The following is a 26,478-nucleotide window of genomic DNA, read 5'->3' as shown; positions in this document are numbered from 1 at the left end:
CACCATTTATGGTAGACGTGTTGAACTTGCTCTTAGAAATTGTGTTTGGTGATATATTTTTAATTTGTTTTCTTAAAATTTTCAATTGAAAAAAGTAAATTTGTCTGTTCTGGAAAAAATTATAAGGTTTTTTTTTTTTTTTTTCAAACAACAAAGTTTAATTCCAATAAAAATAAATTATATTTATTAAAAATTAGTTTTAATTTACTTAATATGAAACGTAAATTACATCGTATCTTAAAATTTTTTGTTATGTAGAATGTAATTGCACTTATTATATTTTGAAAATATTTTTATATGTATGCTACCAGACAAAAATATTTTGTCTGCTTTATTAATAAAATATCATTTTAAAAAGTTCACTAAACTTTTAGCTATCTTTTATGACCGAGAAAACACGAGTCCAAATTTTCTGCCCATGTAACTCGTAAAAAGAAAACTGATTTCCTATTATCTTGCATCACGTATTATTCGTAGGTGCAAATTTTTTTATTTATATATTTTGTTAAATCACTACAAGGAAAAAGGGAATTTGACAAAAATCCATAACCAACGTTACATTAAAAAAATATTTATGTTATTTATATTTTTTTATTGTGCAAATGGCGAAACTTATAAATATATATATACATATATATATAAAGAGAAAACACTAACAAGCTCCAATAGTGGAATGGTTGTTGCACAAGGATCAAATTCATACAGATGGAAAAGTACCAAGATGACATAATTTCTTTTTTCCACCTAAAGTAACTAACGTTTATTTATTCAAATAAAATCAGATCGGACAATCCATGGATCAATAAGTTTGTTTGGTTCAACAAATCTTATTATTTATCTTTTGATTCTGCTGATTTCTTAAAATTCAATAAATCAAGTTGTAATAAAAATTTGAATATATTTAATATTTTTTTTAAAAGTCGAGAACTAAAAAGAAATGATTTATTATCTAAATACAGAAGCGAATAATGAAATTAGAGTTTATATTCCTTACACAGTAAATTAGAATGTCTAATAGAGTTACAAGAATGTCCATTCTATATTGGTTCATAAAAAAAGTTAAACAATAATTAAAACAAATAAATAGATATTTTAGGGATTAATTTTTACTAGCACTCGAAGGAAGTTCGGGAGATGAACTATTTATAATTCTCTTACTAATCGGGATCTAGATCTTAGTCTTCTTCATATAAAATTGTTAATAAAATGGTAAGTTACACTAACCTATTAAAAATATCACACTAATCACTGATACAAAAAACTGAAGGTTGGTAAAAATTACAAAATAACTAATGGAGCCATTGATTTAATTAAATATATTTAACTCTAAAACGTTTAATTTCATACTTACCGTTATAAGTTTTTTCAAAAATAACCTATGAAGAGAAATAATCAAATGACATTTTAATTTCGTGCATAAAATTAGTATTCTTCCTTTTAACCTATTTACTAGTACGTCTGGGGTCTATAAAGATATTCCTCTACTCGTGAACCCTGTATCTAGATTTGATAATTAACCCGGCCGTCCTCATACTCCAGTCCGGTAATGGGTGCTAAAAATACCATCGTCTCGATACCCCGTCCGTTATGAGACTTGAACATATTTCTCAAAACTCTTCCGGTATGTGACTTTTCAGCCTCGTTCGACTAAGGTAATGTCAATGTTAGGGTTCCCAATATACCAAGTCTATTCACCATTTCCCAAGATACCTAGTAAGCTTTCATTTTTATAGATTCTCATCGTGCAAACAACTACCTAACGCATACCAAAATCTCATTACATATTCACAGAATACTTTAAACAACATTTAAATGAGCGATATAGTTTAACATAACCGAATAACCAAGTAACTAGATAACCAAATAATCGAAAATACCATCAAGATTATCAATTTAATATGCACAATATAATAGTAAGCAATTTATGCAGTACAGAAAAATAAACAGGGAATCAGAACAAATATGAACTAACTAGTTTCGACTCCACTAGTGATATGTAATTATTTTTAGGATTTTTTTCATTTCACAAAATACAAAATTATTGATTATTAATCCTCAATTTACTATAACAGAGAATAAGGTGAGAGATTCTCATCCAAATCGGTATTTCGAAACGTTGTACTACTCACTATGCTTCCTAACAGGGCTCGAGTTTCTTGAATTTTTTCTGCGAAAATTAAAATATTTGTTACGTACCCTATAAATAAAAAATTGGTGTCAAAAACTCTTTTTGGCAAATTTTAGGGTTCTGGCACAGCAGTGCTGCCATGCTCCGGTGCCGACTCTATCGTTTACGGTGGCACTTTGCCTCGATTTGGCTAGTTTTGGCCGATTTTAGCAAGTTTTGACTGGTTTTACATGTGTCTCTGTGAAGGAACACGTTAGGAAGCATTGGTTGGCCAAAAACTAAAAAAATTGAACTTTTCAGCAGGGGAAAGGGGGTCTCTGGGTGCGGCGGTTTCGCCGGTTCTTCTTCGCGGCTGGGGTTTCTTATTCGTCTAACCTACACATAAGGGGACGGTGAACACAATGATCAAAAAATCGTGTAAAACAGAAACTGGAAGGAGCTCATCGGAGGGATTTTAGGGTTTTGGTCGCGGCGGCTCTACCGGACTTTTCTTGCAATTTTTGGCTCACTTGCCATCTCTTTTGCTCTGATATGGCCAAAGGGAGACTTGGAGTCAAATTCTGAGCGAGAATGGGAAAATTTTACCTTTTTTGATGGTCGGCGATGACTCTAGTGCGGCGGCGGCCAGAGGCTGGTCTTCTTCTCTAGTGTCTGGTTCTTTTTCTCTGGCGAATGGCTAGCGGTTAGGGTTGGGTTCCCCTGCGATGAAGAGTGTAAATACCCTATCCTCTTCTATCCGAGCCGTCCGTTTGTGTCGATGTGGAGTGAGGAGGACCGTTAGATGGTTTCCATTTAGGCTGATGGCATGGGCGAATTTAAGTCGTCCATCATGATCAATCTTGTCCGTCCAATCACGTCTAAAGAGAAAATGTATCTGGGCCGTTGGATCGCTAGGCACACAGATCGCTCGCATGGCTTCCTGCGTGGTACCTATGTTAGCGGGGATGTCACGCAGCGTGCTCCGGTTTGCCGGAGCTGCTAACTGGAATATCCTACGTGACCGAACTTTTTTTATATATTTTAACTCACTGTTTTCAATTTTTCTTTCAAAAACACCCCCCGAATTCAAATTTTCACTCATTTTTCACAAAATTGCTTTCAATTTTGTCTATAACTCATTTTTCTGAAAATCTTCAATAAAAATTAAATCAAAATAACTAAAATTACTCATTAATATATTTTTAAAAAATAAAAAAAAATCATCCCAAGTTAATTTTCAGGCCTGAATATTACAACTCTCTCTCTCTTAGAAAAATTTAGTTCATCAAATTTGTCGCCTTCTCTCTTAATTAAGCAATTGGAGGTACTGTGCCTTGAAGTTTGATTCCAACTCCCAAGTGTGCTCTTCCTGTGTGTGATTCTGCCATAAGACTTTGACGAAAATAATCTTTTTGTTGCGAAGCACTCTTCTCTTTTGGTCCATAATGCCTACCAGTAACTTCTCATAGGATAGATCCTCCTGGACTGAAAGGGGCTCATAGGACATGATGTAAAAGGGGTTCAGGTTGTACATGCGTAGCATTGACACATGAAACACATTATAGATTCTGAATAGCTCTGAAGGTAGTACTAGTCTGTAAGCGGACGTATCAATCATGTCTAAGATTTCAAATGACCCAATGAACTGAAGATTTAATATCTCTCTCTTTTCAAACCTGTTGATTCCTTTGAAAGGAGTGACCTTAATAAATACTCGATCACCTTTCTAAAATTTCAAATCTCTCATTCGAGTGTTCACATAACTCTTCTGCCCGCTTTGAGTTGTCTCGATGTTCTTCCTAATTTTAACTATTTTGGCTGTAGTCTCCTCTACAAGATCTGGGCCAAATAATTTTTTATTGTCCACCTTTTACCAACAGATCAGCAACCTATAGGGTCAACCATATAATGGCTCATATAGGGTTATAACGATGCTTGCTTGATAGTTGTTATTATAAACAAACTCTATCAAAGGTAGGCGATCATCCCAATGGCCCTCGAAGTCTAAAATACAAGATCAGAGCATATGCTCTAGTGTGCGAATCATTTTCTCTGATTGTCTATCGGTCTGAGGATGGAATGCGGTGTTAAAGGACAGTTTTATTCTCATTTCTTGTTGAAGACTAAACTAAAATCGAGAAGTGAACCTGAGGTCTTTGTCGGATACCACTGTCACTGGGACTCCATGTAACCTGACTATCTCCCGAATATATATTCTTACTAGCTTATCCAAAAAGTCAGTCATCTTGATAACTAGGAAGTGAGAGGACTTGGTAAGCTAGTCAATAATTACCCAGATAGCATCATGCTCTGAGCGTGCCTTAGACAACCCTATCATGAAGTCCATTGTGATATATTTTTATTTTTACTCTAGGATCGGTAATGGCTGAAGTAGCCTGTCTTGTCGTTGATGCTCTATCTTAACGTGTTGACATACCAAAAATTTGGAGACAAAGTCAACTATCTCTCTTTTCATCTCGCTTCACCAAAATTGAGGTCGCATATTTTGATACATCTTAGTACTTCCAGGATATATGACAAATTTTGAGTTATGAGCCTCTGTTATGATATCCATTTTTAGTTCACTATTATCTGAAACACACACTCTTGCCTAAAATCTGAGTAATCCAACGGCAGAGACTCAGAATTTTGGATTTACTCATTGTTTTGCATCCTTCTTGAAAGCTTATAGGGTGAAATTGATTGATTGAGCTTCTTTTATTCTTTGGATCAATTCAAGTTGGACAGTTAAGTGGGTCAAACATGCAACTCTCTTCAAGTTTTGAAGTTGTATCTGTTGTGCAGCCCTTATTACCTTGCATTCAGAAACTATTAAGTAAGCCAACATACCTGCACTTTTTCTGTTGAGCGCGTCAGCGACCATATTGCCCTTACTCGGGTGATACAAAATATTGCAATCGTAATCCTTAAGGAGCTCTATCTAGCATCTCTGACGCATGTTGAAATCATTATGAGTGAATATATGCTTCAAGTTCTTATGGTCAATATAAATATTAAAAGTCTCCCCATGCAAATAGTGGCACCAAGTCTTTAAGGCGTGGATAATAGTGAGAAGTTCTAAGTTATAGGTGAGGTATAACTTAGACCCGTAGGTTATGACTTTCTCATGCTGCATCAGAACACAACCCAACCCCAAGTAGGAGGCATCACTATACACTGTATATCCACCTGTCTCACTCGGTAAAGCCAACACGAGTGTAATAGTCAACCGCTTCTTAAGTTCTTCTTTGTGAGCCATGTTAAAGGAGCGGATAGACTAGAAAATCCTTCCACAAACCTGCGGTAATAACCTGTCATTTCCAAAAAGCTATGAATCTCCTTAATCGAAGACAATTTCTCTCAATCAAGTACTTCCTCAACTTTTTTGGGATTTACTGATACTCCATATCTTGATATGATGTGTCCTAGGAAGGTAGTCTGCTCGAGCCAGAACCCATACTTGCTCAATTTTGCTTACAATTTCTTTTTTCTGAGAACCTGTAAAATCTGAGTCAGGTGGCGAACATGTTCTTCTCTGCTCTTTGAAGAGGTCAGGATATCATTGATAAATATAATGACGAACTGATCCAGAAATTATTTGAAAACTCTATTCATCAAGTTCATAAAAATAGCCGATGCATTGGTTAACCCAAATGACATGACCAAGAACTCATAGTGTCTATACCTTATTTTGAAGGCTGTCTTGAAAATGTCCTCTGCCCTAATCTTTACCTGATGGTAACCCGAATGTAAGTTTATTTTAAAGGAAACTTTAGCACCCTAAAACTGGTCAAAAACGTCATCAATTCTGGGGATGAGGTACTTGTTCTTGATCGTGACTCTGTTTAATCCCCCTATAGTCAATATATAATCTTAATATTCCATCCCCTTTCTTTGCAAATGTGACTTCAGTACCCCAAAGGGACACACTGTATCAGATGAACCCACTTGGACTACTGGGATCTCTTGAATGCAAAATTTTTTCTTATATTTGCCTAATTTAGAGAAGACAATCGAGTTAAAACAGTATGTAATAAGGAAATTGCCATGAGAGAATAATATTTAATAATTTTATTAACATGTAAATAATTCTTCATTAGGAGGGTTGAATACAAGTTTATTATTAAAATAATTTATAGTGGCGTGATACGCCGCTAATTAGTTCATTACCAAAATTACATCAAAGTCCCTCGTGTCAATCTCTATCAGATTCACATTTAGTTTTCTATATGCTTTGTCTTTTATACAAGCTTTGTATATAACCTCATCTAGTAGTGTTTTACTTTTAGGAGTATACACAAACAGCACAGAATCAAGTTTCTCAGGTAATACATTCAAGTTTTGTGCAAAACTATTTGAGACAAATGAACGTGAAGCCCAAATATCAATCAAAACATGTGCAAAGTAATTACAGATAATGTACGTACCATGTATCACATCCAAGCTGGCTTCAACATCATGCTGGGTAAGGTTGTAAGCTTTGTCCTAGATAGGAGGTATGGCTTGATTCTGATTTCGCGGGTACTCTCTCCTGTAGTGTTGGACATTCCCACATATGCAGCAGGTATTATTGATACGATAGTAGGGTTTGTCCCTATGTCCTTGCTATAGTGCTGAAATGTTCTACCGCATCCTATTGCTGGAGCGTGAGGAGGAGCTTGAGTCACTAGGCTAGCCCTCTTGTTCTGCTGAACCGATACAGTGGGTGCTAGTATATGGTGTGAAACTAGAGGTCTGGGATTTTCCACTACTGTAGGGAAGATACAAAGGTTTCTCTATACTAACTGTGCCTTAGCCATAACGGCTAAGTAGGTGCTGAGCTCAAATACGTACAACTGTTGTCTGATCTCAAGATGGAAGCCTATCTCGAACTTCCTTACCTTCCTGCCTTCGTCCATCATACTCTCGGGGGAATACCGACCGAACTCTAAGAACTTTTGGGCATACTCTGACACAGTCATATCACCATAAACTAGGTGTGCAAACTCCATTTCTTTCAAATACTAAAAGTATTCTAAGAGGTACTCTGCATTGAAGGCCATTAGGAACTATTCTCAAGTGACTGAAATGGGCAGAGTGGCCTGCTTGAGCTGCCAGTAGTGACATGTCTATCCCACGAGTATGTAGGTGGTAAATACAACTTTCTGTTCATGAACCACCCTAAGAGTCGCGAATGCCTTTTTTGTCTCAACTAATCAATACCCAGCATCTTCAAAAGAGGATGCCCCGACAAAAGTAGATGGGTTTAGTCTTTCTTATATTTTAATATAGCTTGGATCCATTATGGGTGGAACTAGGTCCCGTGAAAGAGAGACTAAATTATGCTAAGGAGAGAGTAGATTATGCTGGGGAGGGACTGGGTGACCTTGTGGTAGTGTCGGATAATACAATGGAGGCACCGAATTGTACTGTGGTAGTTTCAGATGATGCAGTGGAAGAACAGGGTTGTACCAGGGTGGCTCCGGATCTTCCTACTATAAGGGTGGCTCAAACAGTGGCAGTGGAAGAGAGTCAGACAGCTCTCTCCTTTCCTTCTAAGCCTGCTGGGTAGAGATAAGTCTCTCCAGGATCTCAAAGAGTCGATTAACAATCTCCCGAAGCGAACCATCTTGGGCTCCTCAGTTTAGTGAGGGTCTTCTTATCCTCATATCTTTATACCTGTATTTTATAAAAAAAAAAAAATTGAGTGATAGTTTGTATTTGGTATTTATAAGTCTTTATGTAAGGAATGGTTCCGAGAAACACGGCTCTGATACCAATTGTAAAAGCCCATAACTCAAAGAAAATAATTTATTATCTAAATGCAAAAGTGAATAATAAAGTTAAGGTTTACATTTCTTACACAGTAAATTGGAATTCCCAATAGAGTTGTGGGAATGATCATTCTACATTGATTCATAAAAAAAGATAAACGATAATTAAGACAAATAAATAGATATTCTATGGATTAACCTCCACTAGCACTTGAAGGGAGTCCAGGAGGTGAACTACTTATAACTCTCTTGCTGATCGAGATCTGGATCTTAGTTTTCTTGATCTGAAATGGTTAATAAAATGATGAGCAACAGTATCCCAATAAGAATATCACACTAATCATTGATACAAAAAATTAAAAATTGGTAAAAATTACAAATCAACTAATGAAGCCCTTGATTTAAGTAAATATATTTAACTCTAAAACGATTTATTTCATACTTATCATTACAGATTTTTCCGAAAACAACCTATGAAGACAAATAACCAAATGATATTTTAATTTCGTCCATAAAATTAGTAATTATTCCTTCTTATTGGGACCCCTTGGATCCATAGGGATATCCCTCTACTCGTGAACCTAATATCTAGATTTGACAAATAACCCGACCGTCCTTATACCCTGTCTAATAATAGGCGCCAAAAATATCATCGTCTCGATACCTCGTCCGATATGAGGGTGAACCATATCTCCCAAAATCCTTCCGGTATTGGACTTCTTAGCTCCGTCCAACTAAGGTAATGTTCACGGTCGGGTTTCCTATATACCGGGTCTGTCCACCATTTTCCAAGATACCCAATAAGTTTTTATTTATATAGATTCTCATATGCAAATAGCCACCAAACACATACCAACATCTCATTATATATTCACAGATTATCTAAACGACATCTAAGTGAACGATATAGTTTAATATAACCAAATAACCAAGTAACCAGATAATCAAATAAACAATGCAGGAGGAACCGAATTAACCAAATAATCGAGAAGACCATCAAGACTTTCAATTTAATACACATAATATAATAGTGAGCAATTTAAGCAGTGCAAAAAAATAAATAAGGAATCAGGACAAATATAAACTAACTGATTCCACATCCACTAGTGACTTGTAATTATTTTTAGAATTTTTTTAATTTTTAGAAAATACAAAATTATCGATTATTAATCCTCAATTTACCGTAACAGAGAATAGTGTGAGGAATTCTTACCTGGATCGATGTTTCGAAACGTTGTACTACTCATTACGCCTCCTAACAGGGCTTGAGTTTCCTGAATTTTTTCTACGAAAATCAAAATACTCGTTACATACCCAAAAATACCTCAAAATCTCAAAATCGGTGTCGAAAACCTTTTTCATCTAATTTTAGGGTTCCGGCACGTTAGGAACCCCAAAAAAATCCTGTAAAAAAATACGTTAAGAAGTATCGGTTGGCTAGAAAAACTGAAAAAAACCGAACCTATCGGCAACAAGGGAGTCTCCAAGTGCAGTGGCTCCACCAGTTCTCTTTCGCGGCTGGGGTTTCTTCTTCGACTATCCTGCACAAAAATGGATGGTGAATAAAATAGTCAAAGAATCATGTGAATCGGAAAACAGAAATGGGCTCATAGGAAGGGTTTTACGGTTTTGGCTATGGTAGCTCTGTCGGGCTTTGCCCATAATTTTTGGCTCACTTGTGGTCTCTTTTGCTCTGATATGGTTGCAGGAAGACTCGGAATCGAATTCCGAGCGGAAAGGAGAAAATTTTACCTTTTATGACGGTCGGCGGTGGCTTCGGTATAGCGGCGGCTGAGGGCAGGTCTTTTTCTGCAGCTTCTGGTTCTTTTTCTCCGGTGGAATGAATTTTGGATACCGATTTTAAATTTTACCCTCTCCTCTTCGGTCTAAGCCGTCCATTTTCATCAACATGGAGCGAGGAGGACTGTTCGATGGTTTTTCATTTAGGCTGATGGCATGGGCGAATCTGAGCCGTCCATCACAATCCATCTTGTCCGTCTGATCGCATCTAAAGAGAGAACGCATTTGAACCGTTTATGCCTGCGAGATGAGATTTGGGTCGTCGGATCGTTGGACACGCGGATCGCTCACGTGGTGCCGATATCAGCAGGGTTGCCACACAACGTGCTCCAGTTCGTCAGGGTTGTTGATTGGGTTGTACTATGTGGTCGAACTTGTTTTTTTATATTTTAACCTCTTATTTTTAATTTTTCTTTCAAAAAGACCTCCTGAATTCAAAATTTCACCTACTTTTTTAAAATTGCTTTCAATTTTGTCTCTAATTCATTTTTCTCAAAAAATTCAATAAAAGTGAAATTAAAATAACTAAAATTATTCATTAATATATATTTTTAAAATAAAAAAAAATCATCCCTAGCCGATTTTCGAGTCCGGGTATTACACCTTTAATTTTTTTTAAAAAAAGAAAATTTCTAACAATTTGATCATTTTAATATTTTTATTTTCTTAACTTTTTTTTTGTAAATTTATATTATATGATATGTATATGTATTCTTTAACATTTGTATATTTTTAATATAAATTGAGTAATTTTATTGCCAATTTTTATATTTAATTTTACAAATTTTTGAGCCAATTCAACCAATACTTATTGAAATATGTAACACCCTAAATTAATTTTTTAATATAATCTAGAATTTAATTATAAATATAATTTCTTAATTTTTTAATTTTTTAATTTTAATTTAGAGTAAAAATAAAGTAAAATTGATTGAGAATTAAATTGAAAATAATTTTGGAAAAATGGGCAAAAATTTAGGTTTTAGGGATATTTTTGAAAGAAAAATCGAAAACCGAATGTTAAAATGCAATTTAGAGAAGTTTTGCCAAGTAGGATGCCTGGTCAGCAGTCCTGACGAATTAGGACGTGCCACGTGGCAGGGAACGCTGACGCAGTGCCATGCTAGAGGCCACACGGGCGATCCGCGTGCCAGGGATCGAACGGCTCAGATCCGTTCTCTCGCGCACGAACGGCTCAGATTCACTCCCTCCCCAAACAGGATTGGACAGTCAGATTTGAACGCGATCGGATGGTCTAGATTGAATTGCGATGAACGATCCAGATTGGATCATAATTAACGACCCAGATTTACTTCCTATTTAATCGCGATCGAACGATACAGATCAAACGCAATAGACGGCCCAGATCAAAAGCGGACGGATATAAATAACCCCCATCTACACCAAATCCTAACCCTAGCTGCTAGACCCCATCGCTGGAGAAGAAGACCTAGCCGCCGGGAAGGAGACCGCTGCCACCTGCCGCTGCGCTGGAGCCCTTTCCGACTGCCAAAAGAGGTGAAAATTTTTTTCTTGCTCAGAATTTAATTTTAAACACACTCATGGCCAAATCGGAGTAAAAGGACCGGTCGATTAGCCCGAAAATATGGACAAAGCCTGGCGGTGCCGCCGTGGGGAATTCACAAAATGCCTCCAATGAGGTCTTTCTCGATTTATGTTCTGCGTAATTTTTCTACCGTTATAATCACCGTTTCCTTATCTACAGGTGACTAGAGCAAAACACCCAACCGCAACGTGAGCCAGAGGAGCCGCCGCACCGGAGAGCTCCGCCGCCGGTGAGTTTTGATTTTTTGTATTTTTTCGGCCAACCGAGACATCTTAACATGTTTTCTAGCAAAAAATGATGCAAAATCGGCTGAATCTGACTAAAAAAGGCCAAAAACAGTCGACCCGAGGTGGACCACCATCGCGGGCGACGGCACCGTCGCCGGAGCACAGCAAAGCCGCCGTGCTGGAATTCTGAAATTGGCCAAAGTGGGCCCTGAGACTAATTTTGGATTTGTTTGAGATATTTGTAGGTACTTATAGTGAGTTTTAATTCCCGAAGAAAAATTCAAAAAATCTGAAAATTGCCTATATGTGCAGTAAATATCTTAGCTTTTCGGGCACCAAATTGAGTAAGAATCCTTCACCCTATCATCTGTTATGGAATTGAAGTTTAATTTTAAATAATACGGTATTTTGTGAAACTTAAAAAATATCTATAATTAATTACCTGTTACTAATGGAGCCATAATTGAAAATTATTCTCTGTTGATTTCTGTTGATTTATTTTACAGTCTAAATGCATGATAGTATCTGATTTAATAATTTTATGATTTGAATGCATGTATTGCTGCCTTATATGACTACTGTTAAATTGAAAAACTGAGAGATGATTGCATTCCCTGATGGATGTTTGTTTGTTTATGTGATTGTGGTTGATTTGGAAAATGGAGACTAAAGAAAAATAAAAAAATTGTGTAATTAAGTGAATGGATGAAACGAAAGCCTTACTGTATATTCTGGGAGATGGTGGACAGACTGGGTACAATAGGAAATCCTACCGTGAACGTTGTCTCATACCAGACAGGGTATCGAGACTTGGTAATTTGACGCTCATATCGAACAGAGTATCGAGACTTGGTAATTTGACGCTCATACCGGACGGAATATGGGTACAGCTCGTTTCACACTCATACTGAACGGGGTATGAGAACGGCCCTTAAATTGAGAATGTTGAAGGAAATGGTTCACTCGTAGCGGGGACATCCCAATGAACTCTCATAGATACCAACAGGCCGATAAAAAGAAAGATTGTTGTTTGATTTATTGAATATGGATTTATAATGTGTGTCTGTTACTAATTGCATATGAAATCATGATAAGTACTATATTATTGTCTCTATAGATTACTTTTATAAACTTCGTTGCGGTAAGTGGATGGTAAATGCTTTTATTTTTAATAAATGTATTAGTTTAAATTAAGTGTTCAATTAGTTGTTTTGATTTTTTACCAACCTTCATTTCTGTGTCAGTGATATAGTGTGATATTCTTACTGGACTAGTATATCTCATCCATTATTTAACCATTTCAGATCAAAAAGATCAGGATCCAAAATCTGATCCATAAGAGGGTTGCGAGTAGAATGATAGTTTTCTTTAACATTTGTATATTTTTAATATAAATTAAGTAATTTTGTCGCCGATTTTTATATTTAATTTTACAAATTCTTGAGCCAATTCAACCAATTAATTACTTATTGAAATATCTCTTCAAACTCCGAAGTAGTTTTTAGAAGATTATATTAATTACTTGTTGAACTTGTAACCAACTCGTATTAAACTCTTGTCAAAGTTTCAATTAATTGCGTATGAGAAAATGTCTTCTAAAATTTGTAGATCAAAGTTAGTTTACATAATAACAAAAAGGGAAATTTTAATTTGACAAATTTTGGTTCCATATTTTTTTAAAAAAAAATTAAGATATTAAATATAATTTTTTAAGGTTCACCACCTTAAAATCTAAATACAGAAAAAAAAAATAAAATAAAAAATTTTAAGTCACAAAAAACCAAACTGAAATTTACTATAAAAAAAAAAGTTGAAGAATATCTTAAGATTTTTTAAAAAATAATAAAAATAAAAATAAAAATAAAGATGGTATTTAATGAGTGACGAGGAATGAGGAAAAATGTCAAAAGAAACAGCTGGAGTGACCCAAAGGATTTCAATTCAATTGCGTGACCACGTGATGCGCTGCTTTGGTTGGTGGCCTACAATTAATTCAATTTTTTATATATTATTTATAATTAAATTTATATTTATTAATTATTTTTATACAAATTTATAATTCAGACTCATGAATGTAAATTTTACGTGCAGATATAGATACACCTGCCACTGTATTAAAATCATATACACGTTTACTAAAAAAAATTTATTTTTTTAGTAATTAAGGGGAGACTCAAAAATAATTCAATTATTATTGACAAAGTAAAAATATATCATTAACTATTATACTCCGAGTACTACTCTATATTATAGATATATAGTTTGTAGTTTCATAAAAAAAAATAATATAGTATATTATTTAATTAATATGTTTATTAATATTAAAAATTATGAATTTAATTGTTGCAAAGAATGTTTTTTTATATAGATATATTATGAATTAATAATAATTGATTTATAATATTTAATTTAATAAAATTAAAAATTTATGTTAGTATAATTATATTGTAGTAATCAAATTAAATTTCGTTTTAATAAGTTTATTGTGTTTATGTGTATAAAAAAAATATGTGTATCTATATATATATATATATGTATATTTTAGTGAATTAATTAGTAGCAATAACAGGCCAACAGAAAACGGTGGCAGAAAAAAATGCATTGATTGAATTAGAAACAAGTCAACGATGATAATCAAAATCATATGGCCGAAAATTAATGGCTTCCCAAATAGTTGATAATGATCTTCTTACTAATTTATAGTAATCCGTATTTTTGTTGAAAACTCAGTCTGACATTTAACACATACTCATCACTAGGTTGGTTGATACATACACCTATAAATTATATAATTTAATTTTTGTGATGATATTAAAGTAAAAATAATCTCCATTAAGTGAGTTGTTAAAAAATAATTTGCAATTTCGAATATTTTCAAATTATTAATGAAAAAGGTTGAGGTTAATTAAAAGCTACTTAGGTATCTCTAAATTTATAAGATTTTATACCTTATGGTAACATCAAATATATGTGTTAATACTACAAACTAATTTAATCGAGATCATATGATTATAAGATGTTACGAGAGCATAAGTGAAATAAAAATTGTAAGTACTTATTAAAATTTTATAAAATTTTAATTTAAAATGTACTAATAGTATTTATATAATATTTCTCGGTAAAAAAAATTAATAATTTTTTACAAATGATTAAAATGTACTGAAGCAAAACTGACTAATGAGTAAAATTGGAAAAGAAAAAAAAAACAAGAACAGTGGAACAATACAAGACTATTCCATAATATTTTATAAAAAATTATTTTTATTCATATGTAATATACAAAAATATGTAATAATAAAAAAAATAGAAATGAGGAAATATTTTCATGAGATATAAAAAATTAAAATAATAAGTGGCGAGTGTAAAGATCGGAAAGCAAATGCATTCATGTTCGTGCCAAATGCCAAAATCTACAGGGTTGACCTTTTCTACAATTAACCCACCCCAATTACTACTGCTTACCATCAGAACAATTTAAGGAGGAAAGTCAACACCCTCTAGTGTGTGTGTATATGTATATACATATATAAATATGTATTTTGAGTGCTTACCCTGTGCTAGGAGAAGAAGAAGAAAATCTGAACTATTAATGTATTATTATAAATGTTAACGTAAGTAAAGACTATAAACTGTTGGTTGAGTTGCTCAACCAACCATAACCAAAGCCCCCATGCCCAGCCCAATTTTCTTTTATATATCGAAGGAAATTATCATTTCTTGTACATACACAAAACGGAACCACTCTTTGTAATTATATATACGTACATAACAGATTATGTATGTATATATATTGTAGAGGACCCATTTGGTTTTCTTTTTCCCCCCTGCCACTCTTAAAAAAGAGTGTGGGTCTTGCCTTCTCAACCAAACTCATTCAATTCTCTTCATTGAATGCTTGAAGTAAACACCGCTTTCTCTTTGCTGCAGAATTAGGTGCAGATCGTAGAGAAGAGAAAAGGAGAGAGAGAGAGAGAGAGAGAGAGATTAGGTTTATTTGCCATACAGAGGAGGGAAAGGAAAACTATATGTATATACCAGAGGCCATTGCTGTTCTTGGCTTTTTAAAAGTTTCAACGACCTCTCTCATGCAGCATTAATGGAGGGGCATATGATTATTGGGAAAATCAGAAAAATAGAAAAAAGAAACAGAGAGGTTCCATTCATGCCCAGTCTGGCTAGCTACCTCTACCCTTATTAACTCCTTCTCATTATCATTTCACCTATCAATTTACCCACTTCACTTTAACACTTTAGTACTACATAGCTTAATACACATCTACATCACCTTCTCATCTCTAGTTCTTCCTCTTTCTCTTTCTCTCTATGTGTATATATATACTCTGTCTTTCTTCTATCACTCACTTCATTTCATTCCCCACAATGTATATGCTTTTTAGCTAAAACCCATTCTTCACCTCTCGTTTTTCCTCTGCAAAAACCACAACTTTTAGCTCACCTTCTTGCCCAAGTTGCCATTTTTTCCAAAGGGTAATCTGTATTTTCTATTTTACCTCCTAGAGCAAACATTTTCCTGGAAAAAAAAAAAGACTAAATCAGCATCATGGAGATATCAACTGCTTTGTTGCTTTTAGCAGCAGTCACAGCTTACCTACTATGGTTCACATTCATCTCGCGGTCCCTAAGGGGTCCACGTGTCTGGCCCTTACTCGGCAGTCTTCCGGGCTTGATCGAGAACTGTGATCGCATGCACGACTGGATCTGCGATAATCTCCGCGCCTGCGGTGGCACCTACCAGACCTGTATCTGCGCTATTCCATTCTTGGCCAGGAAGCAAGGTCTCGTGACTGTCACGTGTGACCCGAGGAACGTGGAGCATATTCTCAAGGTCCGATTCGATAATTACCCGAAGGGCCCGACTTGGCAGGGCGTCTTCCATGACCTGCTCGGCCAGGGGATATTCAACTCCGACGGCGATACATGGCGTTTCCAGCGGAAAACTGCTGCACTTGAGTTCACCACCAGGACTCTGCGCCAAGCCATGGCTCGATGGGTGAGCCGAGCAATCAAGCTGAGGTTCTGCCCCATTTTGGAAACGGCTCAGCGTAAAGCCGAGCCGGTGGATCTGCAGGACTTGCTGCTTCGTCTCACATTTGATAATATATGCGGCTTGGCTTTCGGTAAAGACCCACAAACCTGCGCGCCGGGGTTACCGGAAAACGGATTTGCAACGGCTTTTGACCGCGCCACCGAAGCTTCCCTCCAGCGATTTATTCTACCCGAAGTGTTATGGAAGATCAAAAAATGGCTTGGCCTTGGAATGGAAGTTAGCCTGAGCCGAAGCCTGGCTCACATCGACGAGTACTTGTCTGACGTCATCAGTACGCGTAAGGAAGAGCTGCTGAGTCAGCAGAAAGACGGGAACCCCCACGACGATCTCCTCTCAAGGTTCATGAAGAAAAAGAAGGAATACTCCGATTCCTTTTTGCAACATGTGGCACTCAACTTTATCCTAGCTGGACGTGACACGTCATCCGTGGCACTTAGCTGGTTCTTCTGGCTAATCACTCAGCATCCAAGGGTGGACAACAAAATTCTACACGAGATATGCGCGGTCCTGATTGAGACACGTGGCAGAGACACGTCAGCGTGGGTGGATGAGCCGTTAGGATTTGAGGAAATTGACCGTTTGGTTTACCTGAAGGCGGCATTATCGGAGACACTGAGGCTGTATCCGTCGGTGCCACAGGACTCGAAGCACGTTGTTAAAGACGACGTGTTGCCGGACGGAACATTTGTGCCGGCGGGCTCGTCAATAACTTACTCGATATACGCGACGGGGAGGATGAGGTCGACTTGGGGAGATGATTACCTGGAGTTCCGTCCAGAGAGGTGGCTGTCATCGGACGGCGGGAAGTTCATCAATCACGATCAGTACAGGTTCGTAGCGTTCAATGCGGGCCCTAGGATATGTTTGGGGAAGGACTTGGCGTATCTGCAAATGAAGTCGGTGGCAGCGGCGGTGCTGCTGAGGCACAGGCTGACGTTGGCGCCGGGTTACAGAGTGGAGCAGAAGATGTCGTTGACTCTTTTCATGAAATACGGGCTTATGGTCAATGTGGAGAAGAGAGATCTTGAGGATATTGTGGCGATTGTTTTGAAGGAGAGAGACGGACAGTCGCATGGCGTTAGTAACGATGTGTTTAACGGCGTCAACGATGTTGTTGGTGCCATCGGGACAGAAGAGTAAGAGGCAGAGAGGAGGGGTAGTTTAAGGGTGTTGGTGGATTTCGTGTGTGTATATTTAAGGCGGGGGGTGGTAGGGGGGGCACACTCACGCGAGAAGCGCGTTGGAATATTTACCAATTATATTCGTAATTCATGGCAGAGAGAGAGTGAGGGATATATTATACTCCCGTGGTTTTCTTGTAAGCAATATCTGAGCTTTTATAGAATTCTTTTATGTTATCATATATTTTCGCTTCTATAGTCTGTTTCAATAAAACTGGGTCAACTCCTTGACAGTGATTCTCACTTGGGCACCCCGCTTAAATGAGGATATATATAATATTGTTTTGTCCATTAATTAATTAAAATGATTTACTTACAGGGTAATCAGTGAGATTGAGATTGCTTGTTGGGAGGATGAATGAGACTGAGAGTGACTTGGGCAATTTAACATACAAAGAATTTCTTGTAGAAAGTGAAGAGAGAAATTTAAAATGGCTTTAGATAAATGAAGAGGTTTCTTAAAGAAATCCACAAAAGACAACCAACCAACATTGCACATATTAGATTTTACATTAACACAAATGACACTTGACAAAATTGTTAACAATAGGCTATTGCTTTTACCCCTAACCCAACTTTACTATAATCTTCAATGTGACCAGAAAATAGCACATGCTATGCAAGCTACCACATATTTAGTATGATAAAGTTTACCGTGCACGTGATAAAAAGGTCTCTTAGTTATTTAAGGGATAAGATTTCCACATTGACGCAAGATTATCCAGTAACATATATGCAAAAATGTGGCCAGCGGCCTAACCAGTACAACTGGCCGCCAGGTGTTATAATGACAGGAGCAGAGATACTCTAACCTCCAAATAAATTCAGGTTACTGTTGTCTTAAAATTAAAGTGCAAATACCAGTTTTAAACAGCTATCCCATGATTTTCAAACATTATTTTTCAAAAATCAACAACTAACAATAAAAAAATTTAGTAGTCACATTATGAGCTCGAACTTATAATCACATTCACGTAAATTAAGATACCAGAGTTTTGTTTGCAATTTTGGTAGAGGGAGAGCATACACTTGCAGCACTAGAGGGGGGAAAGGCAAGTCTTCTAGGTTGCAAATTACCCACCCGAGTACTACTGAAACATGTAAAATGAAATGAACAGCAGAACCTGTAAGAAATTTTCTTGAAAAGTTGTTGGGAGCAAATTAAAGGCCCTGACAAGTTGTCGAAAAACTTCAATGGTGGCATCTTAGCCATTTTCAGCAGGGTTCCAAATTTCACCCTCGACATGTGTAGCTCATATATATATATATATATATACACACCCACGTGGCTCCGTGATACTCCTTCCATTATAATTTGCTCTGTTTTTGGATTAGTAGGCCAACTGCATTTCTTCCCTTGTATTCCTGCACTTTTCTAGTCGAGGACTTTCTCTCCAGTGGAAAACAAATTCCAGATTAACGTGCCTATAATATATAACACAACCGCCACTTTGAACACGTCATCCCAAGAACCTGGAGAGTTTTGTAATTTTAAGTGATGAAAGCAGGAAAACAAGAAAAAGAATCTCAAGTCGCAAATACCACTGCAGCATGATTTCGTCTTGCCATACCTCTTTGGAGTATATAGCCTGTTGCAGCTGTACCAAAGACACCAGCAAGCACACCTGCTGTATTTGATAATCCTAGCAAAACTCCCTGTCATTGGTATTTTAGAATCTCATTTCAGAAACAGGTTAACAAGACTAAAAATTAAAGGACATCTGGGAAAAGTTTCTGAATTTGGTATAGTTTTATATTATGGTAGAGGAACTATTCAAAATTTGTCATTTATTATGTCCCTGTAGCAAAAATCTTTTAAAATTGAAGTAATATAGATGACAATCACTCACAGCATAACGTGGGCCGATATCTTGGTGATTGGAATAAAGACCGGATTGTGAGAATGCATCAGATCCCTGTCAACAAAAAACCATGTTTAACAGAAATTCTTTATCAAGTTCAGAAAAGAGTCAGAATAATTACATCCTAAGTCTTAAGTTATAGCAAAAAGCAGCATCTAGTTTTTTGCAGGCAGCATTTATACATGATTAGATTGTAACAAGATCTAGGATACTCAAGTCTATTGTGGTGGCTACACTACAAAGCACTAAATTTTAGCTGTTAAAAGTGAATGCCACTTAAAACTTGTACTCTTAGGCAGGAATATTTGATTTGAAATTAAGATGTTGTTGCTTCCTTTTTCAGGATACTAGGTTTTTAATGGTAATAACATTATATCATTCTTTGCATTTATAATCACTTTCCGTTATTTGCAATTTATGAAATATAATAGCAGACATGTTTGTAATGTATCTTTTAAATTCAGTTATATCTTTAAAAAAATTAAAATATTTACACTAAAAATATATTAAAAAAATAAACTGGCATATAACCCAAGCATGTTACTACAATAAAATGCAATCTTTTTAACTGCCGTTTTCTTTATATTTATACAATTAATATTAGATACATGATATTCCAATGCAAAATTTTTATTATCATTGAATATTCACCTATACAAGTATCAAATTAATGTGGCGGAAACAAATATAATCTTCACTTAAATCAAATTGAACAAGAATACCTGACTGCATGCCATGCATAGCACTGCCATAGCAGGAGTCCTGACATGGCTCAACTGTGAAAGAAAGAAAGCTGGGCCCAAAAACCCGATTGATTGCATGATCTGCAATATTAAGAGGAAACCATAAATATGACTGACTATTAGGGGCTATCAAGATTAGTACTTAACCACTTTATATCTATTCGTTTTTATCTCGAACGAAATTAACAAGAATTCCATCCAGGGGTTTGTTTGTCTTCCTGGGCACAGAATGTTACTTTATTATTTAGTAAGCTAGAATTAGGGACAATATCTATATTTGCAAATTAACAATATTCCTAGAAAACCAAAATCTGATGTAATTAACGATTAAATGCAAAAATAAACAGTGCTGTCAAGCAGTGATATCAGTTCTTGCCTTACGAACTGCTGTTATTGAAAGACCTCTGCTTACAAGACTGTCTGCTATCCAACCTCCAATATTCGCAAAAACAGCCATGGTCAACCAAGGCAAGACACAGAGTAGACCTGATTCGGTGAGGTTGAACTTCAAAACCTGGGAATATCAATTTTATGAGATTGCTGTTATTTAAGTATGCATCACGAGGAAAGTAGAAAAAGAAAAAAAGCAAAAATTTGCATCTAGTACTGGGTTATCCTATAATTATTTTGAATATTACACAAGTTAATGTCATACTAGGTTACCTTTAATCCTTGCACAATTGAATATAAAACCTCAAATGCATGCCAACAATTTTTTTCTGCATATTCTTTGCAAACTAAGTCTACTGAAAGCTTTTGCTGAACTCTTCATCTAAATGGAATCTTCAGAAGCATTTCATAGCAATGTAGCTCCAAATTAACTGGCAGTAAGAGGTAAACAGTGCTGCATCTATGAAAGAAAACTAGCCACTTGCAAGCAACAACAGATCTGAAACAACATATTGTATTTACAATAGACACGAAACCAGGCGAAGGACTATGTACTTCTAAAGATGCAAGTGAAGATTTCATTCTTCTATGCAGGTCAATGTTCCACTTCAACATATATAATCAGGCCCATGAGGGTTCAACTACCTGATTGTAATATGTCGGCATCCAGGTCAAAAGTATAAAAGTTCCCCAATTATGGCAAAAATGAGAGATTATAAGGGCCCAGACAGGTGCTTTTGATAATATTAATTTCCAAGGAATGACTGTAACAGGTTCCTTTGAAGTTCCGCCACCTAAGATTAGTTTTTTCTCTTCTGCACTAAGCTCTGGGTCTTCTTTAGGTGAACTATGGGCCTAGCAAGAAGTCAATCAAAAAGGGAGAAAAATTAATGGAGTTAGATTTAATGGAATCTGTAAAGTGCAGACTACATCCAGTTGATCTCTTTTTCTACAGAATTAAGCTGAAAACTGAAGTTTATTTTGTAAGAATAAAAGATTATGTGTCCTTAAAAAACTAGATACAAGAAGAAACAACATACTTTTAACAGCCATAATGCAAACCAAATGCTTCCAAGAGAACCAAAAGAGTAGAAGACCGATGGCCACCCAAACTTGTGGATTAGAATGGGAGAGGCAGCCAAGCCAGTAACAGAACCAAGATGCATGCCACTATATACTAGTGAAAGTGATCTGCTTCTTTCAGATACAGGAATCCACTTAGAGAGTATGTTATTCATAGCAGGCATGGCGACACCCTGAAAGAAAGTACATCACATTTTTAAGCCAGGACAAAAATGTGAAATGAAATAGACAAATACACAAACAAAACCCAGCATATCAGGTCATAGTCATTCGAAATGCAAAAAATGCCATAAACTGCCAATTCAATGGAACAATAAAATCTCTAACTTCCCAGATTATGGAACTTTGAAGTTCTGGCATGATCTTCAGAAAGATGACAAAAATATTCAAAATGGCTTTTCTGCCCACTTTTATATGTAATCCAAAAGGTTCTTGAGTAGCAAATGCGTCAAAACTAGCGAACCATAGATTATTAGGACATAACCCAAAAAAAATAAAAAGAGGCTTAACAGGATGCCAACCTCCCCAATGCCCATAAAAGCACGCATAACAAGCAAAAATGGAAGTCCGATTTGTGCAGCAATAGGTGTCAAAACTGTAGCAACTGACCACCAGACGACCCCAAATCCTAAAACTAGCTTCCCACCAATCTTATCTGCCCATATGCCGCCAACAATCTGTGTGCCAAAAAGATAATAAGATATGGTTAAATTGGAGGGTTAGAAGAATATCTATTATAAAATGGGGGGCGTGTGAAATACATGAATCTAATTTGAAGCATGGTGAAGTCTTATTCTCATAGATAAAAAAATCCTGCAGGACCATGTACCAGCTGCAGAAGCTTGATCAAAGCATGCAGAATTAAATCCACTTGTAAATTTCTAAAATATTTTGGGTTTGCTTGAGCCATACCTGTGTGAGTAGATAACCCCAGAAAAAAGAGGATTGAATTAAACCAACTGTTGCACTGTTCCAATTAAACTCTTTCGACATTGGAAGTATTGCGATGCTCATATTTACCTACAGTGAACATCAAAATTAGCTAGCACATAAAATAGAGGGCAGTAGCAAGCAATTTACAAGTATTTCTTGTGATGATAATCATCCATAAAAAGAACTAACAGGAACACTTACTCGATCCATGTTGCATAATAGAAATGCTGCAAAACAGAGTAGCACAATCACCCACCGCTTCGGAAACTGCTGCCACCATGCAGATTTTTCCTGCACATTTCCTACTAAAACAGCCTCAGCTGATCCATCTGAAGACTGCAAGGAGTCAACATTTGCCTCAATTATGTCATAGTCCTCAGACTTATAATATGCACGTGTCCTGTTCACCTTAGTATGTGCACCTGGTTGTCTTTGCCCATTGCTCAAAGCAAGCTTGTGGTTCACACTTGGTTGAAGCCTACAATTAGAGGTGGAACTTCGAGAAAGATAATGCTCATAGCATCTACTAGTTTTTCTGCAACACATTTGACTAGACTTCATGGACACACCATGCAAAGCTTGCGCACGTTTCACAGTTTTCTCATCTGCGTTGCCAGCACCGAAGGGAAATAAGCAGTATCTGTGTCCAGATACAACACCACTACATGCCATCCGACCACAGAACTTCCGTTGGAACATAGTCCTCTGTGGATTTGATGCAACAGCGACACTTAATCTCTCACATCCATGACGTGAAAGAGCTTCTTCCTTTTGATGAACTTTACCTGCAAATCAAGTTAGTTAATAAAAGAAGAATGATAATGCGGTGCAGATATAAACTGCCAATCAGCGATTCTAGGAGAAAGAGAATCTGACTGATAAATCATCCCTACCTTCTGGAATAAGTAACTTATTTTCTACATGATATATGTATTATCTTGCATTACTGAAAATATCAGAAAATCTCTCCATAACATTTGACCGGCCAATTGTACTAGAGTGATACGAGCAATAGATCAAATCAAATGACTCATCTTTACAAAGAATTTGTAGGGCCACACCGTGAAATCATTGCATAAGATTCACAGTGGCATTCATTACACATACCAAGAGGTGTATGGGCCAATTTACTACTCTGACCAAGTAGATTTTCCAAATCTCCTGATGGGGAAAGAAAAAACCAATTTTGTTTCAACTGAAAACTAGACCATTTGCAAGCACCATGAATCATAACGCTATTGCAATTGGCAAAACTGTTATAACAGGAAACACAACAATCCACATGGAACCAGAAAGAGAGCAGGAAAAAGAGTCCTGATTGGAGGGAAAATATTTATCATTCACATTGGTTGCCAAATTCTTCTTTTCCTTTTATTAATCTGAACAAGATGGATTTAGATGGCCATAACAAAATGAATAAATGAAACTAAAACATCCTTCCAGGTTTGAGAAAGATATTTATTACTCATATTGGTTGCCAAATTCGTCTTTTATTTTTATTAATCCAAACAAGATGAAATAAAATAATGAAAAAATTCAAACCAATGAATAAATGGAACAACAACAATCGTTCTGATATGAGTTGACTGCTAACTTGAACAATCTGTAGTTATTGATATTATCAAACAATTTTGTTGCAGCTCAATTCTATAATTCAGTATCATGAAAGGATAAGGCAATAAATTTTTTTTCCCTATATCCAGTTAAAGAATTATAATTCAAATAAAAAAAAAATCAACATATAAACATCAAAAAGCCGATAAATTAAAAAGAAAATGAACATTCAAGTGAAGAATCACTAGAGAAATAAAAGTCCTCAAAATGTAGCTAAATTTTCTGCTCGAAAAACTAAATAACACGCAAACCAAACTATAACAAGAATTAATGTGAAATGCAAACAGTAAAATAGTACCTGAGCCTATAAACGAACGGAAATTCCGGTTCGAAATCAATCCGCCGATGGCCATTAATTGCTTTAGCGCAAAGCTTTTTAAGAACTGGAAGCTGACAGTAGTTAGAGTTCACTACACCATTTTACACTTTCGAAAACGGAGCTCGAACCCGGAAAACACAACACCGTTGGGAGTCCTCTGCCTCTGCTACCTTCTTCGAGAGAGAAGTAGAGGATAAACAGAGGAGATTTTTGTGGATTTCTATTTTTTTATTCAAAAGCGGGAAAGAAATTCCCATGGTTTTTCATATACACAAACGAAAGGAGGGTCGAGAGGGCGACACGTGGCATGTCATCCTCCCGAGAGCAGGTTCCCAATTGCAAGCCCACAAAATAATGGAAATACCCCTCGATGTAAGGGAAAACTACAGTGAGTTTTCGGGCTTGTTGAATGTAAAAAAGAGGAGATGCGATGGGCATTATTGGAAAGCAAGTTGGGAAAATCTGAACCGTACCTGACGTGGGGTTTGAATAGGGACGAGACAGCCACCGGAAAAGAGCATGGAAAGGGATAGAGTGACGCAAATTTTTTATTTTTTAATTTACTTTTTAAAATTGAAATTAGTTTTTTTTAAATTATCTGAAAATTATTTAGAATAAGACACATGGAAAATGAGATACTTGTTGAATATCAAACTTATAATTGTCAAGTCATCACTAATTTTTATCAATGTCAAACCGTCCAAATAATATTTTCATATGTTTTTTTCTTAAAAAAAGGAATTTGTTACCACATAATTGGATGATGAAAAAGATGTTATAAAAAAAAGGACTACGATTGCTCTTTTTGATATTCCTTATCACCGAAAAGGGCGAGGCTCCACCATACCCGGGCGACAATCGCTCTACAAAGAAAGTACAGATAAGGAAGGATGTCGTTGATCCATCGGAGAATGGTGACGATGCTACGAAGCATATGAATGATGAGGAAATGGAAGAGGCAAAGGAGATGGAATTGACAGCCTTTGAAGATGAGATCCAGAAGATTACCGAATGGCATGTAACAAGTCCAACAGAAATCTGGGGCCTGAACAGAGAATCTTTTCAAGATAAATTGACCAACACTAGGCCCTCGGATTGAAAACAAGACGACTTTAAACTCAACGAGGATGATATAACCCTGGACACAAAAGGCAAATTTTCCACAATTTTTTTCTCGAACAGGGTCCACAACTACATCTCTCAATCTATGAAAAACTCTATTATCATTTAACTCCTAGGCATAGCCATCGGATACCAACCCCTGTTAGTACGCTTCTAGAATCTCTAGCGGTTAGTGGGTACCTTTAAATTGGTCGACCTGGAAAACAATTATTACCTCGATAAATTTAGTGATCCAAATGGTTTTACACACACACTCACTGGGGGTCCCTAGATCATCTTCAACCATTATTTAACCTTTCAACCTTGGACCTCGTCTTTCTTAATGAACAACGATAGAGTTGCCTCGGTGGTGGCGTGGGTCCATTTTATCGGTCTATCCATTCAATATTACCATAAAAGTGTGTTGAGAGCAATTACCAAAGCAATCAGAATGGTGGTCCGCAATAACTATAATACTTAGTCCTCTAAGAGAGGAAAATTCACTCAGCTCACTGTTGCGGTGAACCTCACCAGGCCACTAGTCTCAAAAATTTTAGTCAAAGGGTATCTGCAAAGAGTCGAGTACAAGGGATTACCTACCATCTGCTTTGAATATGGATGTTATGGCCATCTTAAAGAATATTGCCCCCAAAGCACGAATCTCAACATCATGGAAAATGGAGGAGACGGTGGTTTTAATAATGAACAGACTTCACCGTTGATGGCTATT

At 36.2% G+C, this 26,478-nt stretch overlaps 2 protein-coding genes and 1 long non-coding RNA gene across 5 annotated transcripts; 2 read left to right on the top strand and 1 right to left on the bottom strand.

Annotated features, from left to right (window-relative positions):
- Positions 1–11,081: 11,081 nt before the first annotated feature.
- On the top strand, positions 11,082–11,456 carry LOC148253715 (uncharacterized). The gene is made up of 2 exons (XR_015819025.1): positions 11,082–11,178; positions 11,387–11,456. It is a non-coding gene; the product is annotated as an uncharacterized LOC148253715 (long non-coding RNA).
- A 4,034-nt stretch (positions 11,457–15,490) lies between these two features.
- On the top strand, positions 15,491–17,940 carry CYP86A8 (cytochrome P450, family 86, subfamily A, polypeptide 8). Its single transcript, XM_022050544.2, has one exon. It carries the CDS (start codon positions 16,016–16,018, stop codon positions 17,660–17,662), a length of 1,647 nt encoding a protein of 548 aa, XP_021906236.2. The 5' UTR covers positions 15,491–16,015; the 3' UTR covers positions 17,663–17,940.
- A 707-nt stretch (positions 17,941–18,647) lies between these two features.
- On the bottom strand, positions 18,648–25,045 carry ANTR2 (Major facilitator superfamily protein). 3 transcript variants are annotated; one of them, XM_022050569.2, is made up of 12 exons: positions 24,627–24,929; positions 23,123–23,499; positions 22,916–23,050; positions 22,694–22,801; positions 22,303–22,458; positions 21,739–21,954; positions 21,344–21,553; positions 20,685–20,822; positions 20,288–20,389; positions 19,554–19,619; positions 19,275–19,359; positions 18,648–19,176 (listed from the first exon to the last, which is right to left on the bottom strand). In XM_022050569.2, exons 1-12 carry the CDS (start codon positions 24,679–24,681, stop codon positions 19,079–19,081), a joined length of 1,746 nt encoding a protein of 581 aa, XP_021906261.1. In that variant the 5' UTR covers positions 24,682–24,929; the 3' UTR covers positions 18,648–19,078. The 3 variants fall into 3 exon arrangements, with proteins under 3 accessions (XP_021906261.1, XP_021906260.1, XP_021906262.1); XM_022050568.2 differs by having other exon boundaries at positions 22,916–23,499; positions 24,627–24,909; XM_022050570.2 differs by lacking the exon at positions 21,344–21,553 and having other exon boundaries at positions 22,916–23,499; positions 24,627–25,045.
- Positions 25,046–26,478: the final 1,433 nt, after the last annotated feature.

Source organism: Carica papaya, chromosome 5, assembly GCF_054855325.1.
Source record: "Carica papaya isolate Zhongbai chromosome 5, ASM5485532v1, whole genome shotgun sequence".
NCBI lineage: Eukaryota > Viridiplantae > Streptophyta > Magnoliopsida > Brassicales > Caricaceae > Carica > Carica papaya.
Note: the sequence above shows the minus strand (reverse complement) of the source record. Positions and strands in the feature narration are given on the sequence as shown.